Source organism: Phalacrocorax aristotelis, chromosome 3, assembly GCF_949628215.1.
Source record: "Phalacrocorax aristotelis chromosome 3, bGulAri2.1, whole genome shotgun sequence".
NCBI classification, from domain to species: Eukaryota; Metazoa; Chordata; class Aves; order Suliformes; family Phalacrocoracidae; genus Phalacrocorax; species Phalacrocorax aristotelis.
The window spans coordinates 94,317,640-94,343,147 of NC_134278.1; the positions used below are offsets into that span (position 1 = coordinate 94,317,640).

The 25,508-nt window shown below is 53.0% G+C and overlaps 1 protein-coding gene across 1 annotated transcript in view; it reads right to left on the bottom strand.

Moving 5' to 3' along the window:
• Window positions 1-122: 122 nt before the first annotated feature.
• Window positions 123-25,508, bottom strand: part of LOC142055083 (phosphofurin acidic cluster sorting protein 2-like) — a 69,813-nt gene continuing 44,427 nt past the window's right edge. The window contains exons 2-24 of the mRNA XM_075088537.1: window positions 22,401-22,488; window positions 14,576-14,665; window positions 14,076-14,201; window positions 13,723-13,885; window positions 13,474-13,565; window positions 12,392-12,472; window positions 11,530-11,589; window positions 10,741-10,892; window positions 6,668-6,761; window positions 6,278-6,349; window positions 5,835-5,965; window positions 5,579-5,711; window positions 5,350-5,454; window positions 3,863-3,969; window positions 3,391-3,545; window positions 3,188-3,298; window positions 3,002-3,104; window positions 2,203-2,245; window positions 2,058-2,100; window positions 1,814-1,955; window positions 1,398-1,621; window positions 1,078-1,191; window positions 123-983 (exon numbers count right to left, since the gene is read on the bottom strand). Of these exons, the coding sequence (XP_074944638.1) occupies window positions 868-983; window positions 1,078-1,191; window positions 1,398-1,621; window positions 1,814-1,955; window positions 2,058-2,100; window positions 2,203-2,245; window positions 3,002-3,104; window positions 3,188-3,298; window positions 3,391-3,545; window positions 3,863-3,969; window positions 5,350-5,454; window positions 5,579-5,711; window positions 5,835-5,965; window positions 6,278-6,349; window positions 6,668-6,761; window positions 10,741-10,892; window positions 11,530-11,589; window positions 12,392-12,472; window positions 13,474-13,565; window positions 13,723-13,885; window positions 14,076-14,201; window positions 14,576-14,665; window positions 22,401-22,488 (2,545 nt within the window). The 3' untranslated portion in view covers window positions 123-867. The remainder of the gene's footprint in view (window positions 984-1,077; window positions 1,192-1,397; window positions 1,622-1,813; window positions 1,956-2,057; window positions 2,101-2,202; window positions 2,246-3,001; window positions 3,105-3,187; window positions 3,299-3,390; window positions 3,546-3,862; window positions 3,970-5,349; window positions 5,455-5,578; window positions 5,712-5,834; window positions 5,966-6,277; window positions 6,350-6,667; window positions 6,762-10,740; window positions 10,893-11,529; window positions 11,590-12,391; window positions 12,473-13,473; window positions 13,566-13,722; window positions 13,886-14,075; window positions 14,202-14,575; window positions 14,666-22,400; window positions 22,489-25,508) is intronic.

Sequence of the window (25,508 nt, forward strand, 5' to 3'; positions counted from 1 at the left end):
TGCCCAAGCAGCCGTGACAGCTGTGCTTGCTTGAGCCAGGGTAGTAGCCACCCCCTGTCCCCATTTGTTCTCACCCAGTTGTGCTGGGCTATGCCCTCAGGCACAGGACACACACCCCTGCCTTAATAGTACCAGCATTAATTTATTAAAATTAATCCCGAAAAGTAACCGTACAATAAATTTAAAAAAAATAGAATCTTGTAAAAAAAAAAAAACCAGGTGCCCCCATGCCACACCTCCAGCTGGCAGCACCATGGGGCAGGGCTGGCTGGGAAGGGATGGGGAGAAGAGGGTGACCCCCAGCAGGCTGGGGCCAGCCTCAGCAGCGCCATGCCAGCCTCAGCAGCAGGGCTGCAGCAGGTTGAGAAAAGCTGCTGTGGCTCAGCCCTGCAGGGCAGGGCCAGGCACAGCAGCGTGGGGCTGGCAAGGGGCGGTATGGGGTTGGTGGCCCTGCTCAGCACCTGCCCCCACCCCAGCAATCCCGCTGGCTCCAGCGCTGGGGAACCTGCCTGGGCCCAGCCCAGCTGGGGCCCCAGAGGGCTGGGGAGCTGTCCAGGCAGGTGCACTGGGGGAAAGCAGGGCCCAGAGCCCTTTGTGGGTCTCTGCTGGCTGGTGCCATCCCTTGTCCCAGGCTGCTGTTGGGGGTCAGGGGAGGCAGATGGCATGGTGCCCTGGCTGGTGTTGGAGGGTGCACAGACCCGGTCTCACTGGCCTCACCTTCACGGGTCTCGGCCCACAGGGAGCGGTATCTCCCTCTGCAGAGCAGGCAGGGGCTGGGCCGCAGAAGAGAGGGGGACAAGAGCATGTCCGTCTCTCTGTCTCCTCTTGTGACCTTCTGCAGCGCCATCCCAGGGCTGCCCCCGCATCTCACACACTCTTCGAGTAGCCAAAGATGCCCACAGGGAGGTACTTGACGTGCGTTGGCCACTGTGCTGCCAGCTGGAAAAACTTCACATCGTTCCACTCCACCCCATCTATGGAGACTGAGAGGAGAGGGTACAGTGAGGTGCAGCCCTACCACAGGCAGCCTCCACTGCTTGGTCTCACACCTACAGCCCCATGGGGCTTGCGTCTCACCTCGCAACATGGTGTTCTGGTGCTTGGCAGTACAGATGAGGCGTGTGATCCCTTCGATGACTTGGCTTTTGGGCTCCAGGTCCTTCTCTTTTGGTTTCTTGCTCAGGAACATCACTGGGGGTTGAGGACAGACAGGACCAGTGTTAGGATGTCCCCAGCTGGCCCTGGGTGGGAGCCCTCACCCCAGCGCTGGCTGCACTGACTGGCCCCTGCTGGCATGGGTCTCAGCCCTGCCCCCTTGTGGGCTCCCCCCCCACTGCCCCTTTTGCAATGGGCCACATCCCCACAGCCGGAGAGCACCCCAGGGTGGGCTTGGTTACCTTTCTTGTTTTTCTCCTTGGTGACCACAGTCATGGCCATGGTGCTAGGGGGCACCAGCTCCCCTGTGCCAGGGATGCGGCTGACCTGGAGTGAGCGGAAGTTGCTCTTGAGTGTGTTCTTGATACCCGTCTCCCGCTTCTCACCCTCCTTCTTCCTGTCCAGCCCTTGTGTTGTCCAGTAGTCCACTTGCAGGCCCATCACCTCTACACCGGGGCTCAGAGACCTGGGCAAGACAGGCAGCACCATGCAGCGCACAGGTGCTGGCCCTGCCCTTCTCCCTCCCCCTAGCCCTGCTGTACCCTGCCCTGGGAGCACACTGGCCCAGTAACCCCAGGATGTGGCAGCCTGGCCAGTGAGAACCTCAAACCCTCCCAGCCCAGCACCCACTGTCTCAGTCTGAGTGGGGCTTCCTTACCCAGCACCTGAGAGGCCACTGCTGACAGACGGGGAGGGTGGTGGGGTGCTCACAGTCTCCTTGCCATAGGGGGCCGCTCCACCAGCAGCTGGCACTGAGCTCAGCAGGGATGGGGTGCAGACTGTGGCATCATCTGAGTCCACTGGGGAGGAAGAGTGTGGGTCAGGGGAAGCTGGGGCACACAAACAAGGGCCTCCCCTCAGTGGAGAAGGGAGCTAGGGACCGTGGGCTCCCAGGGACTTACCGGAGGCGCTGAAGGACTGTTCCACGAGGCCCACCTTCACCACCTGCAAGGACAGACAAGTCAGATGATCCCCAGCACCAGCAGGGCAGTACACCGTCCCTCTCCCCCCAGCCCCCGTTGCCCACTGGTCCCTCAACACACTCACCCCCACAAAGGGTACAAACTTCTGGCAGGAGTCCTCGTCGGGGCTGCGCAAGGAAGAGAGGCTGGTTGGTGTCTGGGTGCGCTGAGCACCGAGTACCATGTGGCACTCATGGCCCAGGGAAGCCCTCGCTGGCAGGGGCCAATGCTGGCGCACGGCCACTGGGACCATCTTCTCTGCCCTCCCTCCCATGGGACCCCCTGTCCCCGACATGGCAGCACAGGGTACACTACACAAGGAGGCAAGGAGTTGGCCCCTCCGGTGCTGGGAGAGGGCTCGCATGCGGGAGGGCAGCCTTGCCCCACTTTGGGGTTATGGCTCCTCTGCACGGCAAGAGGGATGGACGCACATGGGGAGAAGGGGGAGGCCAGGCAGCGGCACAGCAAGCACAAGCCAATACCTGATATAAAAATCAAAATAGAGACTTCTCTTCCTTGGGTGCCAGAAACCAAGAGAAGGGAGAGGTGAGAGTGCAGCTGGAACATGAGCGTCAACCCCCGGGCACAGTGCTGGCTCGCAGCCCCCCGCCTAGCCCAGCCCAGCCCTGGCAGCCCAGCCCCACTGTTGGGGCTGTCACAGTCCACAACTGCTGGAGGGGCTGAACACACCACAGAGGTGGCGGGGGATGGCGCTGCAGGCCTCTCACTGTGGAACCCCAACTCCCCTCAGCACCATGCTGCTCGCCAGTGGAGTAGAGCATGGGGCCTCGCTCACTTTGTCCCGTCTCCCACAGCCCTGCCCTGGTCACAGCCCAGACTGGGGGCCGAATCAGGCAGGACAGATGCCCCGGGGCCATGCTCACCTCTTCTGCTTGTACGTCAGCATGGCCTCAGAGATGGGGAGCTGGTGAGAGAGGCTGGCTCCAGCGATGAACTGGGCGACACGGCCCGCAATGTCCACAGTGTCTGCAGGCGCAAAGAGCTGTGAGGTGGTGGCAGCTGGGGTCCCCTTCAGGGCACAGCTGGCCCCTGCCTGTCCCGCTCCTCACCTGCGATGGGTGGCTCAGCCCTGCTGAACAGCTCCCGCCACGCTGTGTCCAGGAAGAGAGTGCTGTATTTGTTATCCACCGATGCCAGGTACTTGGCCAGAGGGTGAGAGCCTGCAGGTAAGAAGGGTGACATTGGCTCCAGGCGGGGGAGCCTGGGTTGGTGGGAGAGGACAGTCCTGGGCCGGTTTTCTAGTGGCTCTCACCCAGTGGCACAAGCAGGAAGCGAAGGTAGTTGAGCCAGTCAGGTGTCTTGCTGGCCAGCTGCTCCACGAAGAAACGGAGGACAACACTCAGGTAACTCTGGTCTCCTGCCACCACCACCTTCACTGGGGGAGGCATGTGGGAGTTACAATTACAGCTGCCAAAGGGAGAGAAAAGGAGACCGTGAAGGATGTGCAGTCGCTAAGCAGGTGGCTCTGGGGGGCAGGGGACGTGACCTGCCAGGCCAGCTGACCCAGCATCAGAAACCCATTGCTGACAATCTCCAGCTTGCTGAGCGCTGCCATGGGCACAACCAGCACTGGGATCCCCTGCTTTCCCCAGGGCCTACATCTGCTCCTATAGTTATGCTCACAATCCCAAAGGGTCCTGAAGAGTCCTGGAGGAGCCAGAGCCCTTCCCAGACCTTCTCTGTAGTCACAGGGAGCTGCCAGGCTGAGCCCAAGCTGAACTTACTATCGCTGGATGCGGGAGACTGTGGTGTTGAAGGCTGCCTGGATGTCCGCCACGGAGCAGGTGGATACAACCAACTGCTTGTGCGCCTGGAGCTGCTCACTCACGTACTGCCAATGCAGAGAGTTCAAGTTAAGGCACTGTGGGGGGCCATGGCCATGCTGGCCAGCATCAGCTCATGCCTGCCCTGGCCCCTGTGCCTCCTGGGAAAGGAGCTATGGCCCCTGTCCCCACCCACGCCATGCAGGGAGGCTGAAACCATCAGGTCACCCGTGGCTGCATGCCCAGACATCCCCACTCCTCCCAGCTCTGCCCCAGCCCTCTGCTCTCACCTTTGAACACAGCAGTTACCACTCTGCAATGGCAAGGGCAAAACTGTCCCAAGAACCAGTCTGTGATCCTTGACCTAAAGGGCTTGATCCAGGGACCCTCTGATTTAAATGCTGCCATTTCACACCAGGGCCCCACTCTAGGCTCAGTCACCCTCTGCTCATTCCCTTCTCTTGCTCTCTTCCACTGTGGCACTCCAAAATACTTCTGTGCCTCTTCAGGTGTCTACATGCAGCCGAACAGTAGTAAAACACGCAGTCATGCTAGACTAGGGGCCTTAGAGGACGCCGTGACAGGGTCTGGGAACGGACATTGCTCCTTTTCCCCCATCAGGACAAGAGCTAGAGCAGGAACACACCAAGGATTTGCAGGCTTAGGTCAAGGCTCCACAGCCTCTCACTGAGAAGCCATTTCTTCTGCCTCAAACACTGCTTTGATTTTCCAGCACTGTTTCTGGATGTCAGATGTAGCTGCAGGATCCCAAAGGGGTCTCACCAGTGCTTTATATAACTGCTGTTTGTATATTTGCACACACGTACATGTCCTGCTCACCTTCAGCAGTCAACTCCTCCATGTATGGGGGAGGCAGGTGCTCATCAGGAGCTGGGCTTGTCCTCACATGGACACAATGGTGATCAGCATGAGGGAGGAAGGCCTCCCATGCTTCCCTGCCCAGAGGCCCAGCTCTGACAATGCAGTTAATGCTCCCTGGGAGCAGCAGGCCATACTCTCCCATCTCTGAGTGGTAAATGGCACCTCTGCTGCTTTCCAGGGCCTGGTGTCAGCAGCAGGAGTCTGGCACCTCTGCCACGGCATACAGCAAAGCTCTGACCAGTGTGGCCACTGGGAGCCAGGACCAAGCAGCGAGGACACAAGGCACAGTCCATTAACCAGCCTTTCTGGGACTGCTCAGTGGCATCATGCTTTGAGGACCCAGCAATGCTGGTGTGTGGCAGATGCAGATTAGACACATCAGACTCTTGTGTACGTAGCTCAGCACTGTGAAATGCACTGTCTCCCTGAAAGAAGGGCCACACTGTGGGAGAGGAGGGCACAGCTGGTGCCATTTTCCCTAGGACACCATGCCACAATTGCAAGAATCCCCTGGCACCCTGCTTACAGCTCCCCCCATGCATCCAGCTCCCATCATGCCTGCTTACCTGCCCCTGCCACTCAGCGACATTCACCAGCACAATGCTCTCAGGGAGCTGCTCATCCGAGACCAGGATCTGGTTCAGCTGATCATAAACAGACTTTCGGGGCACCTATGACAGCATCACCATGAAGGTTAACCCCAGCCGGCTGCCTTGGCCACTCTGCCCATGGCTGAAGGCCTGGCAGGGCTCCCAAGTGAGAAGCCTCCACACAAGGGGGCTTCCAGGGTCTCACCTGGGTGCTGTGCCATGAGTCTGGAGAGCTCTCACTGTCCAGGCTACTGGCGCGGCCACCCTGTCCCTTTGAGCTCTGCCGGTCCTTCACAGAGGTGCTGCGTGGACGCCACAACTGCTTGCTCTCTGCCTTGCTGTGACCAAGAAGCAGGAGAGGTAACACTGTTGAGGAAATCCCATCTCCACCAACCCCCACTTGCTCCAGGGAGCCAACGTGAGCCCTCTTAGCCCTGGTATGGGATGCAGACCTGCCTTACCTGGGGGACACAGCACTGGGGAGCTCAGCTTTGGTCCCAGGGCCCAGCTGGGCCAGCCTGTCCACACTGCCCTCCCTCGTGGCAGCCTCTGCAGGGGCCAGCCGTGAACATGGTTCCTCTGCAGCCAGCTCCTGAGGGCCACACACAGTTACTTCACACACACTGCTCTCTGTGCCCTGCTCCCTGCACCCATGGGTGCTCCCATGCAGGCTAGGCCTGGTGGCCCTGCTGGAAAGCCAAGCCTGCAGGGCCTCAAGAGGGCTGGGCAGACCCTAACCCTCCTGCAGCCCCTAATCCTCCTTCCATTCTTTCTGCTCTCCAGACCAATCTACTTGTCCCCCCAGTCCTGCTCCCAGGCTGGTGGGCACCCCTAGTACCCCAGAAAGCAAGGTGGGGCCTGAGGGAGCTCCAGCCCCACTCCACATCCCATATCCTGGACTCACCACTGCAGGAACCTCCACTCCTGGCTCTTCCTGTGGTCGCAGCGCTCCTGGCTTCCGCTTGTCTGCTTCACCCTGGGGGACAGGGAGCGGGGTCAGAGCAGGATGGAGTGCCCCGAGCAGGGTGGCTGCCAGTCACCCGTGCCTGGCCTCACAGAACACACACTGCCACAGGGGAGCCCAGCATCCCCCTGGGACTGGCCCCAGAAGATGCCCCTCATCGCTACCTGTCTGCCTGCGCTGGGAGAAAGAAGAGGAAAGAAGGGAAGGAGCAGCCCCAGGCAGGTGCTGCCAAGAGCTGTGGTCTCAGAGGGAGCTCTGCAGGCACTGCAGGGATAGTGGGCTGGCTGGGGAGGGAAGGGGGCAAGAGGTGGTGGTGGTGGTATAACTCACAGGGCTGCCCGACTCTTGATCCTGCCCTTTCTGGCTGTGCAGACTGCCGATCTCAGTCTGGGAACCAGAATGAGAGACTCCCTCAAAGAAACGCCTGCAGAGAAACAGACAGACGAACAAACGGACAGACAGACAGACAGACGGGAGAGAAAAAGGCAGGAGTAAGAGAGGAACAAAGTCACCATGACCCCAGCACACCCCCGCTGGCCTGTCACACGCACAGAGCACTGTGGAGAGGTCCTCTGTGGGACACAGAGCCTGACACCCACATGTCCAAGCAACTCACAGCCTAGGAGCAAACCTGCCAGCAGACTGCCAGCCCCACACGCCATGGTCTGCAGCAACAATGCTGGGTGCGGGGACAAGATGGGGCCACCCCAGACCAACAGGGGACCTATGACCCTGCTGAGTTGGAGGCAGGGTCCCTATATCCTAGCCAGCAGCTATTTCTCTCTCAAGTGATCCCCCACCACTGCAGTGCAGGGCAAGGAATCCCCACCTTGCCGCATCTCACTAATATATGGTCTCAGTCAACACCACAACATCAATGTGCTGCTGAGCCTCTCTGCCCTCCCTGTACCACCACAGCTTCCACAGATTTCTGCTGCCTTCCTTTCTGCTCCCCCTTTTCCAGGGAGGGCTCCTTGCCTCAGGCTGCTACTGCTGCATACTTCCAGCAGCAGCCTCCACCTTCCCTTTCTGCTTTCCCCTTTCCCAAGGCTCTGAAGACCACACTATTGCACACAGAACCACACCGCAGGTAGCACAGTGGGACAGCGATGTCCTGTTTTGTTTCCCAGCACTTAAATTTGCCTTTTTTTTAGGTCTCTGAGATGACATATTGGTAGAGCTGCTCAGTGCAACTCCAAGGTCCTCTTCCCAGATCACAATGGTCAACACCTTGGGGCAGCAGGACCACCTTTGCCACCATAGTGTGAGTCTCCACCTTTGTTTCCCCTTTTTCCATCCATTATTTATTTGCCAAGGAACCCCTCCACATCCTGTGGGCTGCTCAAAGACCAGTCTTTAAGGTACAAGCAGGCTTTATCACTGGATCTCACCTGTCAGCTTTCCCAGGAAAAGCTTCTCCTAATTCACCTGGTGTGCAGATGGGGATACTAGGTAGCAGATTTTCAGGGGTGGCCACAGAGGTGTAGGATATAGAGCAATTCTTCTGTTAGGACCCTGCCAGGGTTTCCACTGTTTCTATTGTCCTAATCTGAATATATCTGCAGCTTTCTGCAGGATACCTACAGACCTCTGAACATCCTGGCTGCTTCTTTCACTTTCCTTTTAACATGTTTCCTCATTTGTATACAGCATGCTGTGCTGCCAGGCATAACAGTGTTTGACAGGTTCTTTCCTTTTACTGGTCCTACAAGGACACTTCATCTCAGTAAATGATGGTCCCCACCACAGAGCAGCTCTTCAATAGCAGTGTTTAGACACTGACTGGGAGAACTCAAGGCTCAATTTTCCTCTCACTAGTTCCATGACCAGCTGCTTCACAACATGTTCGTTTACCAAAGCTACAGAGGTTTAGAGTTGGCATTGCACTCTGGTGGAACATTTTCTCCAGGTCACACAGGGATAAATGGCGTCTCCTGTTAGTAACAGATTTCTGCTCTCTCCACCCCTCCAACCTCTTCTACAGGATCTCAGACATTGTCATCACCCCATACAGTCATTACTCTACACTTGCCTTTTCTCATCCAGCAATTTCAATCCATACCGACTATGTTAATAACTTAAGACTCAAATCAGAGGTATACATAAGTTTTTCTAATAATTCATCCCCCCAGGCAGCACCTCTTCCACACTCCTGTGCTGTCTCAGTGATCCTGCCAGAATGTGACACCTGGTGCCACTGACACCTCAGAAAGGTATCTTTATCCCCTCCTTTTTCTTAGACATTGGATGTGACGAGATTGTATACACTTGGTCTGGCTTTCAACAACCCATTTAAATTGGGCTGTCTCCCCCTTACCCATGGCAGCTGTGTCTCTTTCTGCCCTCTCTCACTTGCAATTCAGAAGCCTTCAACCCTAGAGGATGGGTCACACTGAGTACAGAGCTCTTCTGCAATTCTCAGCTTTCCCTGTTCCGCAGTTTAAATGCCCTCCTATAGGCTTGAGTGAGTCTGAGTCTCAGCAGGTTGAGATTTAGGTAAATCCCAGCCCTTCTGCACAGCCTCCTTCTGTTTTCAATGAATCAGCCCCCTCTTCTCCATCCATTTTCCCAGTCACCTATGGACACATTTGCTCCTTCACTTCTGATCTTCAGTCAAAGGCTCTGACTGTTGAGGTCTTACCTAACAGCCTCAGTTCTAGCCCCAGTTCCACCCCAGTGCAGGAGCAGTCTACAGCTGTGTGGCCTCCCCAGCCAACCAAAAGGATGGCTGTGTGCTCCCAGCACCACTGGCCCAATCCAGGGCACCAGCCACTGCTCACCCTTAAGGACTACCTTAATGCCCTTGCTCCACAGAGACCTTCACAGTGTCTAGCAAGGCTGTTTATGACAATAAATCAATCCAACATGAGGATCACATCTTGGATTTACAGGCTGGGCTGGAAGGTCATCACCAGCTGAGAAGGCTACACAGGGCCTTGGAACCACACAGTCTACACTGAAGACCTTGGCAGCCAGCTCCCACATCTCCGTGGAAGAAGTACAGGCCCAGTAATGTAAATCCAAGGAGATACACACACAGCACTGCCACAAACGGACGCACTAGAGAGCAAACCAAGCTAGGGACACTTTGTGAACAGGCTGAGAAACAACCCAGGGCCCAACAGGTTGTCCCACCAGAGACAGCAGCAAACACCCAAGCAATACTGTAACAGCAGGTACAAGCATAAACCAGCACTACTTTAGGATGCTCTCCCAGTGACCAGATGTTTGCAAGCAGGTACTTGCAGAGCCAATGTGGGGTCATATATTTAAATGCTCTCTATAGGCTTTTCTTACAGTTTACATAGTTTACATACATAAACTGTTATCTGACTGAAAAAAGACCTTCCTTTTTCTCCCACTGCACGTTTCTTCAAAGCCTTTGAGGAGGGACCACATGAAACTCCTTTTGGAGTCCAAGCAGACCACCTAAGCAGCTCCTCCTTGCCCATATGACTGCTGTCTCCTTCACAGTGTCTTGTGGGGTTGTGGAAGACATGACTTCTGTCATGTTCTTGTTTCTTCCCCAGTGCCCCATGGATTCCTGAATCCAGCAGATTTAATTTCAAACAGTTTGCCTGTGGTAGACCAAGTCTGCTACCCCTGCTAAGTACCTTCAGCAAGGATTCCAGCTAATCCAAATCATATTTAAATACCTAACTATAGAAACAATAATGACTAGTAAGATTGGCTCGGCTAGAAGAGGCCCAGCGCACTGAGGCAGCCAAGTAGAAAGACAATAAAAGTCAGCTTTCTCACAAAATGACAACACAGAAACAGAACAGCCATGAGCAGAGGCCAGGTGAATGCAGATCAAGTGGGAGAAAAGCCTGATTTCACTACATGGTCCACTGGAGACCCCTGTGCCAAGTCAGCAGTGTTTGGCAGAGGAAGTCAAGCCACTGGGTGCCTGGGGAATGGGGTGACGAACATCGCTGATGGTTGCTAGTCACATGTCTTCACAAAGGGTGGGAACGCAGCATGCAGATCACACAGGGACAGGAGGAGTGGCCCAAGCAGTCACAAAGCACTCAAAAGACAGGCATGCTTCAGTGTGGAGAGCGCTGAGGAGGTCAGGACTGTTAGAAGACAGACATGAGAGCTGGGAACAGCAGAGGCTTAGATCAAATAGGTACTTTTCCAGCAGATCAGTAAGCGTCAGATGCTGGACTGGCAGGAAATTAAATGAGACTAAATGTGAAGGAAGCCAGTTTTGATGGGCAGTTTTGAGTTTATTAAACAGGACATACAAGAGAGGAGCTCAGTGGTGCCAACAGAAGATGGTGATGGGAGTGGAGACAAGACAGTACCTGCATTAGTCCAAGCAACAGAAAAGTGTCAGAGGACATTTCTCCAGATCCCACAGATCATGTTGTTGGCCTGTGACTCCCTGCAACACTTACCTCAGGGTGGGCTTGGGTGTGCTATGCACACTCTCATTGTCCTCAATCTCTGGGCCACTGTCACTGTTGTTGCACTCTTCCAGGCTGTCATAGAGCAAGCCCAGGTCTTCCTCTACCTCCTGGGTCTGGTCTACAGGGTCAGAGTCCAGGACCTGTGGGACCCAGCCCAGAGGGAAATGAAGAGATATGGAGTCACCTGCACCCCTGGTCAGGGACATACAAGCTCCCTCCCAGCCACAAGGCACACCACGGCACTGTTCCCACCTCAGGGAGCCAAATCCAGCCTGTGGAAGAAGCAAGTGGCACTGTCACTGGGCCAAAGGAGGGTGCCATGAACATGACATCCAAAGGAGTCTCAGACACCCATCATGCTTACTGGGTGTTAAGACACCTGGGAGGACCTCCACTGGTTGTGTCACACACTTAGTGCAGGCTCCCAGCCAAGGCCAGCTACTCCCAGGCCTGCTCTCAGCCATGAACAGGATTGCCCCTGCAATGCCAGCTCCTGGGGCAGAGCCATTGTATGACAGCACCCTTCTGCTGCTGGCCCCTCTCCCCAACAGGAAGGTGTTTTTGATTTGAGCATGAGGCTCAGAGCTGCCTTCCTGAATCAGAAGGCTTTGAAAAAGCCAAGCCCCAGTCCATGCCATGTCTCACACCACCTTTTGTAACACCCCTGAGCACCTGCAGCTCATGCCTTGTGCTCCCAGTGAGTGGGAAACCAGTACTCTGGCACCTAATCATCTGCAGGAGACACTCCCGGGGGGGGGCAGCCTTCCCACTTCTTACCTCCTCTGTCACTTTAAACCTCTTCAGCAAAGCCACAAATTTCTGCTTGAAGTTTGGTTGCTAAAACGAGATGAAGGAAGAAAAAAGATCAGCAAACCTATCAAACCAGTTTCCAAGTTGACTAATGTACAGGCGATGGTTGCTCTCTTTAACATGCCATCAGCTCTTTTCTAGGTCTACAGGCCCATGGTCAGCTATGATCTACCTTGTTCTTTAAATTTGCTGTAGGATTTGGACTAAATCTGGGCTCCGCAAGAAGCTGCTATATCTGGGCATGAGGGAGGGTGCAAGGACTCTGACTGTCTCTGCTACAGGCTGCAATAGCGCTTTCTCTCCATTTAAATCCCATTTCTCCCCAGACTATTAGTTGAGAAACGCTGCCTTCAAGCAAGAAAAGGTGGGGAACAAACTCAGGAATAAGGTGCCCAGGGACCTGCAGGGCTGAAGTAGATGGGGACAAGGAGATGCTTGGAGAGCAGGAGGCTGGCAGGGCATCTCCCCCCTTCTGCTGACAGTCAGAAGAGCTGCTAATGGCTCGCCCTTCCTTGCACAAACCTCCCCCTTCTTCAGGGAAGGAAAGAAAAGAACCATGTCACAGCAGCAAGTCAAAACTGTTGCACACAGATCACCATTGATAGGAAGCCAGGCTAAACACAGTACAGACCATGAGCTGGGGTACAGCTCTGAGCAACAAGCTAACTCATTAATGGCAAGAGGTTTGCCCCTTCTTCTCAGAGCCAAGGGCTCTCTCCCCTGCCCTGCACCACTGCATCCCCTCCCCAAACTCCCCTCACTCCCTGCAGGGAGCGGAGGAACTGAATGCCTTCCATCCCTTTGACCACGTTGTAAATGCTGATGTTACTCTGGTCATTGATGTGGTTCGGATCATTTTCCTCCTAGCCTTCTTGGTTTTCCTCAAGTCATCATCTTCATCAAACAGATCCTGCAGGCAAAAGGTCACAGCACATCAGAGAAATTCAGAGTGCAGGGAGTGGCATCTCCTAGAAGTTCCCCTGCCCTACACTTGCCCCCTATTTTGAAAAGCTGTGGTCCACTCTGATCCCAAAGTCTTGCTTCTCACTTCTCTCACCTCTCTCCATGCTGCTCCTCCCTCCTTAGCACTGTCCCCCGATAGACCTTCCTCCCCAGAGCCTTTGCCCCCAGGCAGACATGTACCAGCAAGATTCAGAGGAGAGACAGTAGTTTTCTGCAGTAGTCCTTGTTACGACCTAAAACTCTTCTCTCTGCACTCACCAGCCTCCCCATGACCAGTGCTGTTCTCCTGCTCTCCCCTCTCCAGGGTTAGCTCAGAGGGCACAGCACCTGAGCTCGCAGAAAGTGATCTTCCAGGGATCAGCCTCAATGATACACACAGTCCCCAGGGACACGGGGGCCTGATGTGTTAATGCAGCATGATGGGACAGGTAATGTGGAGGACCTTGAACAGTGGCTTGTCCCTGTGCTTAACCAGCATGCTTGTTTGGTCTTGTTTGGCCTCAAGTGTAGGCATCACAACAAGAGGACAGCAAACAGAAGTGGCACAGCTCATCACAGGGCTGGGATGGGTCTGCCACCTCTGACCATTTTCAGACCCACTTCTTCCTAAAAGCTCTGTTCTCTCTCAGAGTGAGCAGCCTCTGGCCTGTTATCACAGGAAGATGGGAGAGAATCATGGTGCAAGGTGGAGGGGTTTTGTGCTAAAGACTAGATGGCTCCAAGGACACATGGGTGATGCCTATGGCTCTCCAAAGTCCCTTGCCCCACCATGGACTTGACAGCAGCCCATAGTTCTTCCCACTGTCAGGTACTGTGGCTCTCTGCCCTCTGGAACCATGACAAACGCTTACAAGGGAGATGAAAGGGCAGGGCGGTCAAGACTCTCAACCCTACTTATGCCCCAGAAATGGGATCAGGATATAAATCACCCTGCCAGGCCTCCCTTACCTGACCCTGCACAGCATCATCGCTGGCCTCCTGCTCTGAGGAAAAGCTGTCATCCTCTTCTTCAGAGTAGTTATCAATATCTGGGGAGCGATCTGAAAGCACACAGAGCAGACACCACAGCTAAGCGTGATGCTTGTCATGGCTCCAGTGAAACAACTGGTATTGCTGGCAGGCGCTTGGGGACGCATTCCGTTACCCATGTCCTGTCCCAAACGCTTGCCTTCAGGTCTGTGATGTGCGCTAACACACCTGAAGCTTTGATTTTAGGACCTGAGGGGACACTCCCATCCTCGTGGTCAATGGGCTGACTGGACAGAGAGTAGATGCTGATTTCAGCCACTCGGATGTTCACGTCCTTCATGTTGCTGTGGAGACCCAGAAGCTGCCCACCATCCGTTGGGTGCTGCATCACCTAGGCAGACAGACAAGCCCCCTGCCAGGGTGACACAACGGCAGCTGGCAGCCCTCCCCCTCTGTATTATAGCTAGCCAACAAGCCAGACCACTCACAGCACTGAGTGCCTGCCAGCCGGCCCAGCTTCCTTCCCAGCACTGGCACAGGGAGGCCATGTGAAGCTCCCCTCTGTTCCCAGCACCCTGTACCTCAGCCATGTTAATGATGCCCACTGCAAGGGTCTTGTAGCCCAGGATTGTGCGGTTCTTGTATCTCTTCCTCCGCTGCAGCATGATCTGCAGCTTGTTGCCATCTCTCTTGAGGAAGTGTGGGTACTGGGGAAGGGAAGCACAGGGAAGATGGCAGCATGAGGGCAGGCAGGGCTCAGCATGACACACAGGTAGAAAACTCATCCTCAGTGCTGTTGTACAGCAGGATCTGACCTGCTGAGCTTTGAGGTGCCCCTCAAAGGCCACCTGGACTCTGCATCACCCTCCAAATCCACAGTGCCCAACAAAACAGCCCGAAGCAATGGAGCACCTGGCCAGCAGCAGAAATCTGTGCTGTTATGATCTGAGCATGAGCAACCACAGGAGGTCCCTCTTCAGAGGCTGCCCCCTTCACACTGAGCCCCCACAGCCATGCTTGCTGAGAAATGTCAGGTGAGGGGAGCACCAGGGAGCCCAGGGGACCAGGCAACACAAGGTACCTGCAGCGAGAAGGTCAGCTCCAGCTCGGTCTCCATAAGGCCGCCAGGCGGGAGGACGTATTCATTTGATCTCAGGACTCGTTTTGAACCCTACAACAAGATTGGTAGACACACACGGCTAAGCTGGAGCGTCTTGGCCACGGACTCCACTGCCCCCCCCCCCACAAGTCAATGGTGTTCATAGTCCACAAGGAAAGAGCCAGTGCCTTGACTCTGTTCTGCACCTCCTTGCAGAGCCACCTTACACACACCAAACAACTCTTTGCAAAAGCCTGCAGTTCCTCCTGAGCTACCAAATGCCCCTTCTCCTTGCCCACCTGCCAGGGAGCACTTGCTCTTCTCCCAAGCGTGCTCGGCTTATTCTGGCTCCTTCTACCTGGAGGCCATCGGACACTGTGGAGGGGAACACCGCTAGAGCCAGAGGGAGCCATGCGTACAGCACCAACAGGGGAAGGAAAGGGTCCCAACACACTGCGTAGCCAGGAAAGGGAGCACATCTCTGTCCCCCAGCAGACAGACCCAGGGCAGACCCCTGCCCAAGCACAGCTGGCAGGTTTCTTGCTGGGACCAAGGCAGCATGTCCCAGGGGAACAGGGGTCTGGCTGCTTGGCCAGAAAACTCCTCCTAGTCTCTTCCTCAGGCAACAGTCCTTATCTCTCCACATGTACAAATGGGGTTTTGCCCCCTCCAGGAGGGCAGTAAGAAAGGCATTCTAACCACACACCCACTCTAACTCTTTCCTTTACTTCTGTCCTATCTTTACTATCTCTACACTTGGCTGCTGGCAGAGCTGCTGAATGACTTGGGAGATGACAATGCTGTCAGCATGCACTAGGCCCTCGATTGCAGGGTGACACAACTCACGGACCCCCCAAAACACCCATGCCTACTGGCTGTGTCCCCACAGGGCTGTGGGACCAGCTCCAAGTATAAAATAGCCCATGGCGGTCCCTCATTCTCTCCTGCCTCGCTGTGAATGGGCCGGCAAGCTGAGACATTGATCTAGGGAGGCAACAGGATAGGCCAGTACAGCTGTTCTTGCAAATCAGTTATCACAGAATCACAGAATACCAGGTTGGAAGGGACCTTAAAGATCAGCTGGTCCAACCTTTCTTGGCAAAAGCACAGTCTCGCAAGATGGCCCAGCACCCTGTCCATCCGAATCTTAGAAGTATCCAACATTAGGGAATCCACCACTTCCCTGGGGAGATTATTCCAATGGCTGATTGCTCTCATTGTGAAAAATTTTCCTCTTGTGTCCAATCAGAATCTCCCCAGGAGTAACTAGTATCCATCACCCCTCATCTTTTCCATGTGACTCCTTGTAAAAAGGGAATCTCCATCTTCTTTATAGCCACCCCTTAAACACTGGAACATGGTGATAAGGTCTCCCCTAAGCCCTCTTTTCACAAACCTGAACAAACCCAGTTATCTCAGCCTTTCCTCATATGCCACATTTCCCAGCCCTTTGATCACCTCTGTGGCCTTTCTCTGGACCCTCTCCAGCCTGTCCACATCTTTTTTTGTACAGCCGAGGCCAAAATTGAACACAGTATTCCAGGTGTGCCTGAAAAGTGCTGAATAGAGTGGGATAATGACTACTTCATCTCTGCTGGCGATGCCCTTGTTGATGCAACCCAGCACCCTGTTGACTTTCTTTGTCGCGGCAGCACTGTTCACTCATACTGAGCTTGTTGTCCACCAGGACCCCCAGGTCCCTTTCCACAGAGCTGCTCTCCAGCCAAGTAGATCCCAGCCTGTGCTGCTCTCCTAGATGTTTTCCCAGATGCAAGACCTTACATTTGTCTTTGTTGAACTTCATACGGTTCTTATTAGCCCACTCTTCCAGCCTATCCAGGTCTTCCTGCAGGGTGGCTCTCCTTTCTCAAGTGTCCACCTCCCCACTCAGTTTGGTATCATCGACAAACTTCATCAGGGTACACAATCGCTTTTGTGAGCACTCCTTAATTACAACTGCGGGCTAGTGAGCAGATGGGTGAAAGCTAACCAAATAGGCACAGCAGTCCAAAGGAACAAATGGGACAGCAGCCCCAGAAGTCATGACAGGAGCACGCAGGTGGCACCGTAAAGGAAACCACAGCTACATCCCCTCTGCAATCAAAGAGAATGGCAATGGGCTCAGGCGTGTTTCAGCACCCAGCAAGCACCAAGGAAGCTTGCTGATGGGAACTTCAGCAGGGTACAGCAAGCCTGGATGGTGCTGATATAAGGTCTTTCTCGGACTTCTTTTGCTGTGTTACCCATGCTAGCAAAGAAATAAACCAAACAACCTATAAAGGGGAGGCAAGAAAGGCCCCCACATTTTGCAGTGATGCAACATTACAGTTCTCACTGATACCAGAGCAAAGACAAGTTCTAGCAAAACCCTTCCTGGTTTTCAAGAAGCCCAGTCTGAGCTGGGAGCAATGTTGCAGACAGCAACTGTGCCAGGAGTGAGGCTTTCCTGTGAAAGGTCTTCCTAAAACTGACGAGGAGGTGGAGCTTATCCCCTCCACCATCTGTGAGCTTTCCTGGCCAAGAATGCACTGACTCTTTGTTCCTGAACTCTTCTTTAATAAGAGATGATAGGTGGTCACTATGACAGTGAACATTTACTTTAGTATATTTACCATTTGTTGTTTGTTGCAGAGACATTATCCACCAAAGATTTGTTCTTTCATCAAACCACACATACTGGTGCAATTATTCTTTTTAAAGATGCGATTTCTGGGGACAGAGTTACAGCAAAGGAAAGGTGAGGACAGCCTGGGTGGCGCATCCAGTGAGCACAGGTTTCAAAAACATTGCTGTCCTGTGTGTTCCTGTCCTTTACCATAATGGAAGTTACACACCCAGCTTCAATCCTAGGCTCTGGCCCTCAGCGGAATGCCGGTGCACATCCACATGGCATTGCAAGGACTGGGACAAAGACATTATCACAATGCAAGCAGAAGGGAGCAGCAGCAGAGCTCAGAGACCCCTAAACAGCAGCACTTTTTAGGTCTGGGCCAGTTCTTTATGGGTAATCTGCACCCTGGCTGAGCTCAAGTCCTAGGAGGTACCTGGCCTGTGGGGTCACATGAAGGGAGACAGATCATAGTGCCTAAGCTTGGCCAAAGGACCAGCTCCCAGGGCACCATGGAGCATAGCACTTGGGACATGGGGTAGAAAAAGGGTTAGACATTGCACTGCAAATGCATGAGGTACAGTCCTCTCAGCAAAGTAAAGCCACTGCCTAAAGCTCAAATTCAGCCAGCAAGGTACGCTGTTTCACAAGATGGATGGCACTCACATATCCAGTAGTAAACACTGATCACCTTCAGGAAAAAACTATGACCCAGCATAAACTAGCATTGCTCCAATTAAACAGATTAGAAACTGGCACCTGGGGACTACTACCTGCCTATCAGCAATCGGGAGTTAAGAAGAATTTGGGATTTCTAGTAAGGTTGAAACAAACCTCATGAGGTTCAATAAAGGCAAAAGCAAAGTCCTTCCCTAGGACATCCCACGACATTGCTGCCTGGGAAGAACCCCAGGGAGCAGGACAGGCTCTGCAGAAAGGGATGGGGGGTATCCTGCAGACATCAAGGTATTCCTACATCGGCAGGATGCCCTGTTGCAGCAATGATATCAATCCCAGCCTCAGCAAGTGTGCAGGCAGAGAAAAGGGATTCCTCCCCCGTGTTCACCACTGGTGATGCCACAACTGGATTCCAGTCAGTTTGGGCTCCATAGTACAAGACAGACATTGACAGACTGGAGCAAGTCCAGCAGAACACATCAGGATGGTCAGCGCTGGAGCACAGGAAATACAAGGAGAAGCCGAGTAAGCTGGGTTTGTTCATCTGGAAAAAGAAGGTGAAGGCGTATTTTGACTGCTGCCTACAGAGACTTAGCAGGAGGGTGCAGAGAAGACAGAACTGAACTCCTTTCAGAGGTGCACAGGGACAGAGAGAGGCAACAGGGATGAGCCTGAACATGGGATATTGTTTTTGGTAAAATCTTGGGACAGGACACAGGAAGGCTGAGGATCCTCCATCACTTGAGAAATTCATAATTCAACTGGACAGGGCCTTGAGCACCTGATGTAGCTCAGCTGTTCTGCAACTCAAGTAACGTCAGGCAAGACCCATTTCTCAGCAGAACACTTGAGCATCGCCATCAGTACTACAGGAAAACTTAATATCAGACTGTTACACTGAAGATCACAGATGACAAAGACTGTCAAGGAAGTGAGAAGCAATAGGGAGAGCTTGTGGTCATAGATCTTCACTACCTAATAGACTGAAAACATACAGGAGCTTTCACTACTATACAGAGGCATGAGATACCCAGGCCTGGTCTGCAAGATAAAATCCCCAGTTTCAGGTATAAATCTGTCCTGATGGGTCTTGTTTAAAACACAGGATTGAGGCTAGAAGAGCATACCAAACCTGGAAAAGGAGAGAGAACTAACAGTATGGGAGACCAGGCCAAGGCAGACAGCAAAGCACTACCCAGAATTCAAGCTAAAGGTGCATTTTGGGAGAGAATAGCACACTAAATATCGTCAGCAAATTTAGTTATTTAGGATGTAGCTGGGACTGCTCAGGCAGGAGTAGAAAATCCTGCAAGTGGTTACAAAAAGATTAGAAATGAAGCATGCATGAGGTGTAGACAGAAAACTCTGCATGTACCTTCCGTGCACAGCAAGGAGGAGCAAAAAATCCAAGTTCTTGCAGGGAGCAGGGCCAGGGCAGCAGGTAGGCCTGGCAGAGGCAAATGAGTTCCCAGCCTGGCTTATTTTGTAGCACATATTCTGGTCCACCAGCATCATCCCTCTACAGCAGCACCAAGGGTTGAATTAGAGTCACGAGCCACAACCTGCAAGCAGCTGAAGGAGGATCTGCATCCCTCCCACAGCACCTGTGTCACAGGAGCTGAAAGTTCTGGGAATGCTGGGGCTTGTTTTCTTCCTTGTTTCCTCCATTCATGGCTCAAGACTGGGTGTTTCTGGATTATAGTAAGTCTCTCTGCTGAGAGGGAGCACCACATTTCCCTTCACACCATAATCTGTTATGACACCAAGAAAGATATCTGCACCATTATGGAGCTGAGCCAGGCACATCTGAATCTCTTAATGCCATGCTGAACAATACACAGAAGGAAATGCTCTGTGACATCTCCAGTCTGTTAAAACAAATAAGGAGGGATAAGGGTTTAAAAACCACTCAAGTGATAGGAGACTAAGTCCCCTTTTTCACTGTAGTTCAGACTTCACCTCACTGGAAGCCACTGAAAATTAAATATTCACCTCTGGGAAAACCACCTCTGGGAAATGGGTATGTTCTGTAGACAATGAAAGCTCCCTTAGTCCTTTGACAGAGGTCTTTTCAGATGAAGGAACAGATAACGGCAGATGCCACACTTTGAAGCTGTCTTTTAAGACCAGAAGGGCCTGATCACTGTGAGAAGGAGATCAGATATTCTAGACAGGCTTACACTATCCTTTGGGTCATGTACATTCATTGAGCAGACTGTCTCCCGTGCTTGGGCTGTTGTCTTGGTGCCAGCCCCACTCAGGCAGGGTCAGAGCATTGTTCCCGTGCAACCTGCCTTTCAGAGCAGCAACTTCCTGACATGCAACTTGCTTAACCCAAGAGAGCTACTACTGAAATGAGAGAAAATGTAGCTCCCCTTTCCACTAGTCCCCAGCTGTCCCCTTGGGAACTTGCAGGTCCTCCACGAATTACACGCATCATCTGTTTCCATCCGAAAGATGGAGATAGCAGTGCTTGCTGGGCAGCCTTCAAACAGCTTCTTGCTAGGGTGACTCATCTGTTACCTAGGAGAGGAGCAGGAGGAATGGATACGTTTGAGGCCATTCTGTAGGCAGGCTGTGCTGAAGCTGCCTACAGCTTCCATCTGCCTTCCAGGAAGGCTCAGCAGTCCCTGACCCTGCCAGGGTGTCTGGTCAGGCAGGTGGAAGCAGCCTGGGGTGGCACACGAGTACACCCCACCCCCACAATGAGTGTTGAGCCACAGGGTAATGTGGGCAGAAGCATCATCCTCCAGTTTCCTTCAGCTTTGCAGGGAGTCTACACCAGTACACAGCCATGGGTATGTGGCCATGCAGAGAGGAGGCAACCATGTTTAGATTACGACCCTAAATGCCGCCTCTGTTCCCTGGCAGGGAAAGAAGCCCTACAGTGAAGAGCCCCTGTGGCCTCAGACACCGCTGAGGCCTGCTAATTTCTTCTGCCAACAGGGTGTAAGGTTGGCTTGTGGCAGGGATGGGGGCGATCTCTTTGAAAGAGCTGGAGTACCGCTGTGCAGCCTCCTCCATAGCCTCACATTTGCAGTGCATGAGAGAGGGGGCAGCTGAGGACATACGTGCTCAGCACAGGGTAGCCCCAGCATAAAGGAGCTGCAGGGGAGCCCAAGGTTCCCCAGCCCAGAGAAGCACAGACAGTTTGGGCTGACAGTGCAGGAGGTAAGAGGAGTGAGGGATCAGCCTAGTCCTTCCAGCCAGGTGGGACCCACAGCCCCTAGTTGGCTCCCAGCCCCCCAGTCCTGTGCTGCTGGCACCTGTGGCCCAGCCATGACTGCTCCCACATTTCCAGGGGCCAAGCAGCTCTCTCCTGCCCAGGTTGTTCCCTTGCTAAAGCCTGCACCAAAGGGGCACAGGTTTTGGGGGTCTCAGGGCTGAAAGCCCAGTGCTTTCAGCTGTCCTGAATGGCACCATACACACAGTGATGGAAAGGCCAGTGAAGTGGGACACTGACCAATAGCTTGTAGACCACAGCATCCTCCTGCTGTCCTTGCTCCAGGCCCCACATTTCACACATTTCGCTTTCAGTTTCTTCTGTGCAAGTGAATCAGGTCTGCCATGAAGGCAAACCCCGGTTCACAGAGCTCCGCTAATGCTGCAGCTTCCAGCACTAATCCAGGATTTAGATCCTAATGTGTGCGGTACAAAGAGCTCTGTGGAGTGCAAAGCTGCTGAGCTCCTGCCCCGCAGTTCTTTCAATGGGATCAGCAGCTTTTCTGCCAGCTGACAAGAACGAAGGAGGACACCAGCATCGCAGCTGGGTTAGGGAAGCTGTGGTGAGGATGGCATACTCAAGAGGCATCTTGCTTCCATGTTGTCCTTTGGCAGGTAGGAAGGATGTGCCTGCACCCACAGGGACCCATCTCTTCACCACCAGCTGCAGAGAGGGAGAGGGGAGGATCACACATACCAGGATGGGGGCAAACTCCCTCTCTCCTTGGTAACAAAGATCCTCTCCCCTCCGCCTGGTTCAGAGTAGAGGCACCAGGCCTAGCAGGGATGCACAGAGAAAGGGAGGGGACAGCAGAGGCAGCAGTGAGATCACACAGCATGCAAATGTCAGCAGAAGTCATGCACAGAGCCACTGATCCCTTGTACCTTTTCCTTCCCATCCTTCACTCCCCAGAGAGGGGATCCAGATGGAGGGCACTGCCAGAAACCACATAGCACTGAGCCTGTCTAAAGGGTCAGGAATGGTGTTATAGGGGATGCTAAACTGAACAGCAGCTCAAGAGGAGGGTCTTGGCTGAGGCAGGCAGGGAAGCAAGACGCACTCTGCCCCAGAGCAGAGGCCTAACCAAATTCATCCCTGATACAAACCAGCACCAGGCAGCTTGCTGCTGTCCCTGGGGCAACATTCCTACCTGCTTGAGAGCCAAAATCTCCCCAAAGGTGCAAACTGAGACAGAAGCAAGGGGTTGGCACAAGGCAAGGGACATGCAGACCAGCACTTCACGGAGGGCACAAGGATGGGCTTGCTGCCATCAGGCAGCAGCAAGGAGAGGAGCCTACCTGAATCTTCACAGCGATAAGCACAGAGCTCAGCTCTTTGTCCAGTTCTTTCAGCACTGTGAGTTTCTTCAGGCGTAGACTGCAGAGCCTGTAAGACAGAGAGAATGGGACACATTCAGGCACCACCATCCCTGGCGCCCTGCCACATGGTACCCGGTGCTCGGAAGGCAGCCTGGGTGCTTGGCCCAGCCACAGGCACAAGCTTGGCTGAGGAACACTGGCATTCATGCACCACCAAGACAGTCCATTGGGGAAAAAGGAAAGAAGGAAAATTAACAGAGCTAAAGCAGGCTTAAGGGATTAGCATGCAACAGGAAGTCCAACAGCAGGCCATGTGGTAAAGAGATCCCTTCCCAAGCAGGGCTGTTGCCAGCTCTGCTTAAATCTACCTTGGCCAAATGTGCTGTTTATTTATAAACCAAAGCACTTAAATCCACTGTTATCCTGGACTTAGGTAAGGCAAACGTTCCCATGCAGACTTCACAACTCAGATCTTCTCTTGTGCAGTACCACACAGAGCTGACTTAGGAAGCTGGGAGGCAGCAGTCCTGCAGGAAGCCTCATACAGAAAAGCCACCCTGACAACCTCAAATCCTGGGGACTCAGCATGGTAAAACCCATGGTTTCACTTCCAGGAAAAACCCATGAAGGAGCCTGAGGCTGAGTGGGAAGAGCTAGTTTTGCTGCTGGAAGGATTAGTCAGTGCCTGTGAGACAGCCAGCCACCCCGACCTCCTGCCTAGCAGCTTGCAGCAGGACTCCCATGGAGACTACTTGTGAGGAACTACGCGTCAGGGAGCACAGGCCAGATGCGTTTTTACAACAAGCAACACCAGCACTCATGTTTTGCTAGCTAGCCTCTGTGTTCCACGCTCAAAGCTGCGTTGCTGTAGCCAGTGGTACCCTGGACTTTTATGGATATCAGTGTGCTGTACCTGAGACTCAAGGCCACCCTTCCTGGAGAACAGACAGGCCACTACCAAATACCTTTCCACTGATACACTGTCCTCTCTGAGGGCCAAATCTATTCCCCGCCCTACTTTTTTTTTTTTTTTTAAGAAGGAAAAAAACCTGCTCTTGCTATGCTAACATAGAGGAACAGTGTAGAACAGGCCAGAGGTGAAACCAGTATTTGAAAGGGAAGAACAGACAGCCGTACTGCAGGACAGGTTTAGGACTTAGAAAACGCTCAAGTCCTACCACACCCCTCCTCTCTCTGTTAAAATTATTTTAACTGTGCAGAACATTTGCTGGACTGTGACTGCAACCCTGCTGCTCAGTCCTTTGACGTTGGACAGCAGAGCACAGTAGAGAAGTCAGGAATCTGGGAGTGCAGGCAAGCTCTGCCCGCCTCTGCCAGATGGCCTGGATTCCTTCAGCCAAAGCCCAGGGCCATAGTCCCCTAAGACCTTGTACCCTGTGCACCTCAGCACTGCAGTCGGTGATCCCATCTCTGTCCACCCTTCCCCTCTAAGCCTCTGCTTGTAGGAAGGGAGAAATCTTACCATCTAGGGCAGGCTTATTGCTCCCCAGAAATGCTTAGGCAAGGTTAGGAGTGAGCTGCAGAGACCGTGGTCAAAGACAAGCCTCTAGGGCAGGCAGGACAGGACTGAGTGCTGGCCAGAAAGGTGGGCTACAGCAACTACACCAGGTGTACTAAGGAAAAGCTTGCAACAAGGCTAAGCTTAACAATTCACTAACCACTGCTAACTTTGACTGTCCCTAGTCCCTAACAAGCCACAGAGAGAAATGAGGCTTGAATATGTAAGCCAAAGACAGAACATCTACTCAAATTTTCCATACAAGCACTGATACAGTCATGATAGTTACCTGTGTGGAAAAGTTATCCTCCAAAGCTTAAAACTTCCATAAGGATATAACCAGTCTTAATTTGAGGATATTGAAAGATTATAATTCTACTTGGCAGGTCTTATAATTGTAAAAAGACTCCTTATCCAAACTAGTCCACTCATTAGCTCTTCATGCTCCTCTCTGAGGCAATCAGGATTTCTGTCAGTACCTGGTATTTTCCCTCGAGGAAGACTACATGCATACTGATCAGCTCTGCCCACTTGGGCTGCTCTTTTATCTCCGATAAGGCACTTTAAAGCTTCTTTCTTTTCTTTCTATCCCTCTCCAGTTTCAAAATATCTTCTACCCAGTGGGAGTTCCTGTACTCTGCCCCTAGTCTTTCCCATACCACATGCAGGAAGGTGGTCGCTCCCTTCCACCCGCCGCAGCACTCAAGGATCTCATTGGCTCAGGTATAGCTTGTACCCTGCAACTCCAACTCCTTCTCAGAACAGTGCTTTCTAAAATACTACTACCCTTTCCACAGGGATTAGCATGCATGTTCGGGAGTCTAAATATACTTATTTGCAGCACAAGAGCACAGAATTTTTGAAAGGGTGCTCCTCAGCAGCTTGGCTGTCCCTGATGACCCTCTTGATCTGTTACTTAACCAATCCCTGCATCACCCAGATTTGTGTCACCACTAGGTGTTTAGCGCCAGTGCTGGACAGCAGTGGGTCTCACACTAATCCCTGCAGACCTCTAATGGACGGGATCAATCCACAGTGATCAGAATGGCATACCTCACCAAATACTTCAGACAAATCCCACCACAACTACCCCATGGTCTTGCCCACAACTGATCATTTTGTGGGCCCCAAATCACTGAACTTTTTGGTTGATAAGTTACAAATCTGGATCTACTTGCCCATGTAATTAAACAGGGTAAGTAGCAACTGCTCTTGAGCTGTCAAACTACTGCAAGGGCTTTCTCTATATTGAGTTGTGGCGAACATGACTGTGTAACACCCTACCAGCAACAGTGACTGACAGCAACAAGGAAAATGAGCTCCCACAGGATAGTCTGACAGCCTCCCGGAACTCCAGTACTTCTATACTCCACTACTGGTTATTTACTGGTGAGAGGTATTCACAATTTCCTGGTACTATCTTCAAAAATGCTGCCACCCTTCCATCACTAACTGGGATCATCAGTCAGCCAAAAATCCCCTTTCCTGATTACGGCTTTTTAAACATGCAACAAAATAAAGCAGCTCTTACTTTTCACTCACTCTGCTCTGCCTCCTTATTCAAGCTG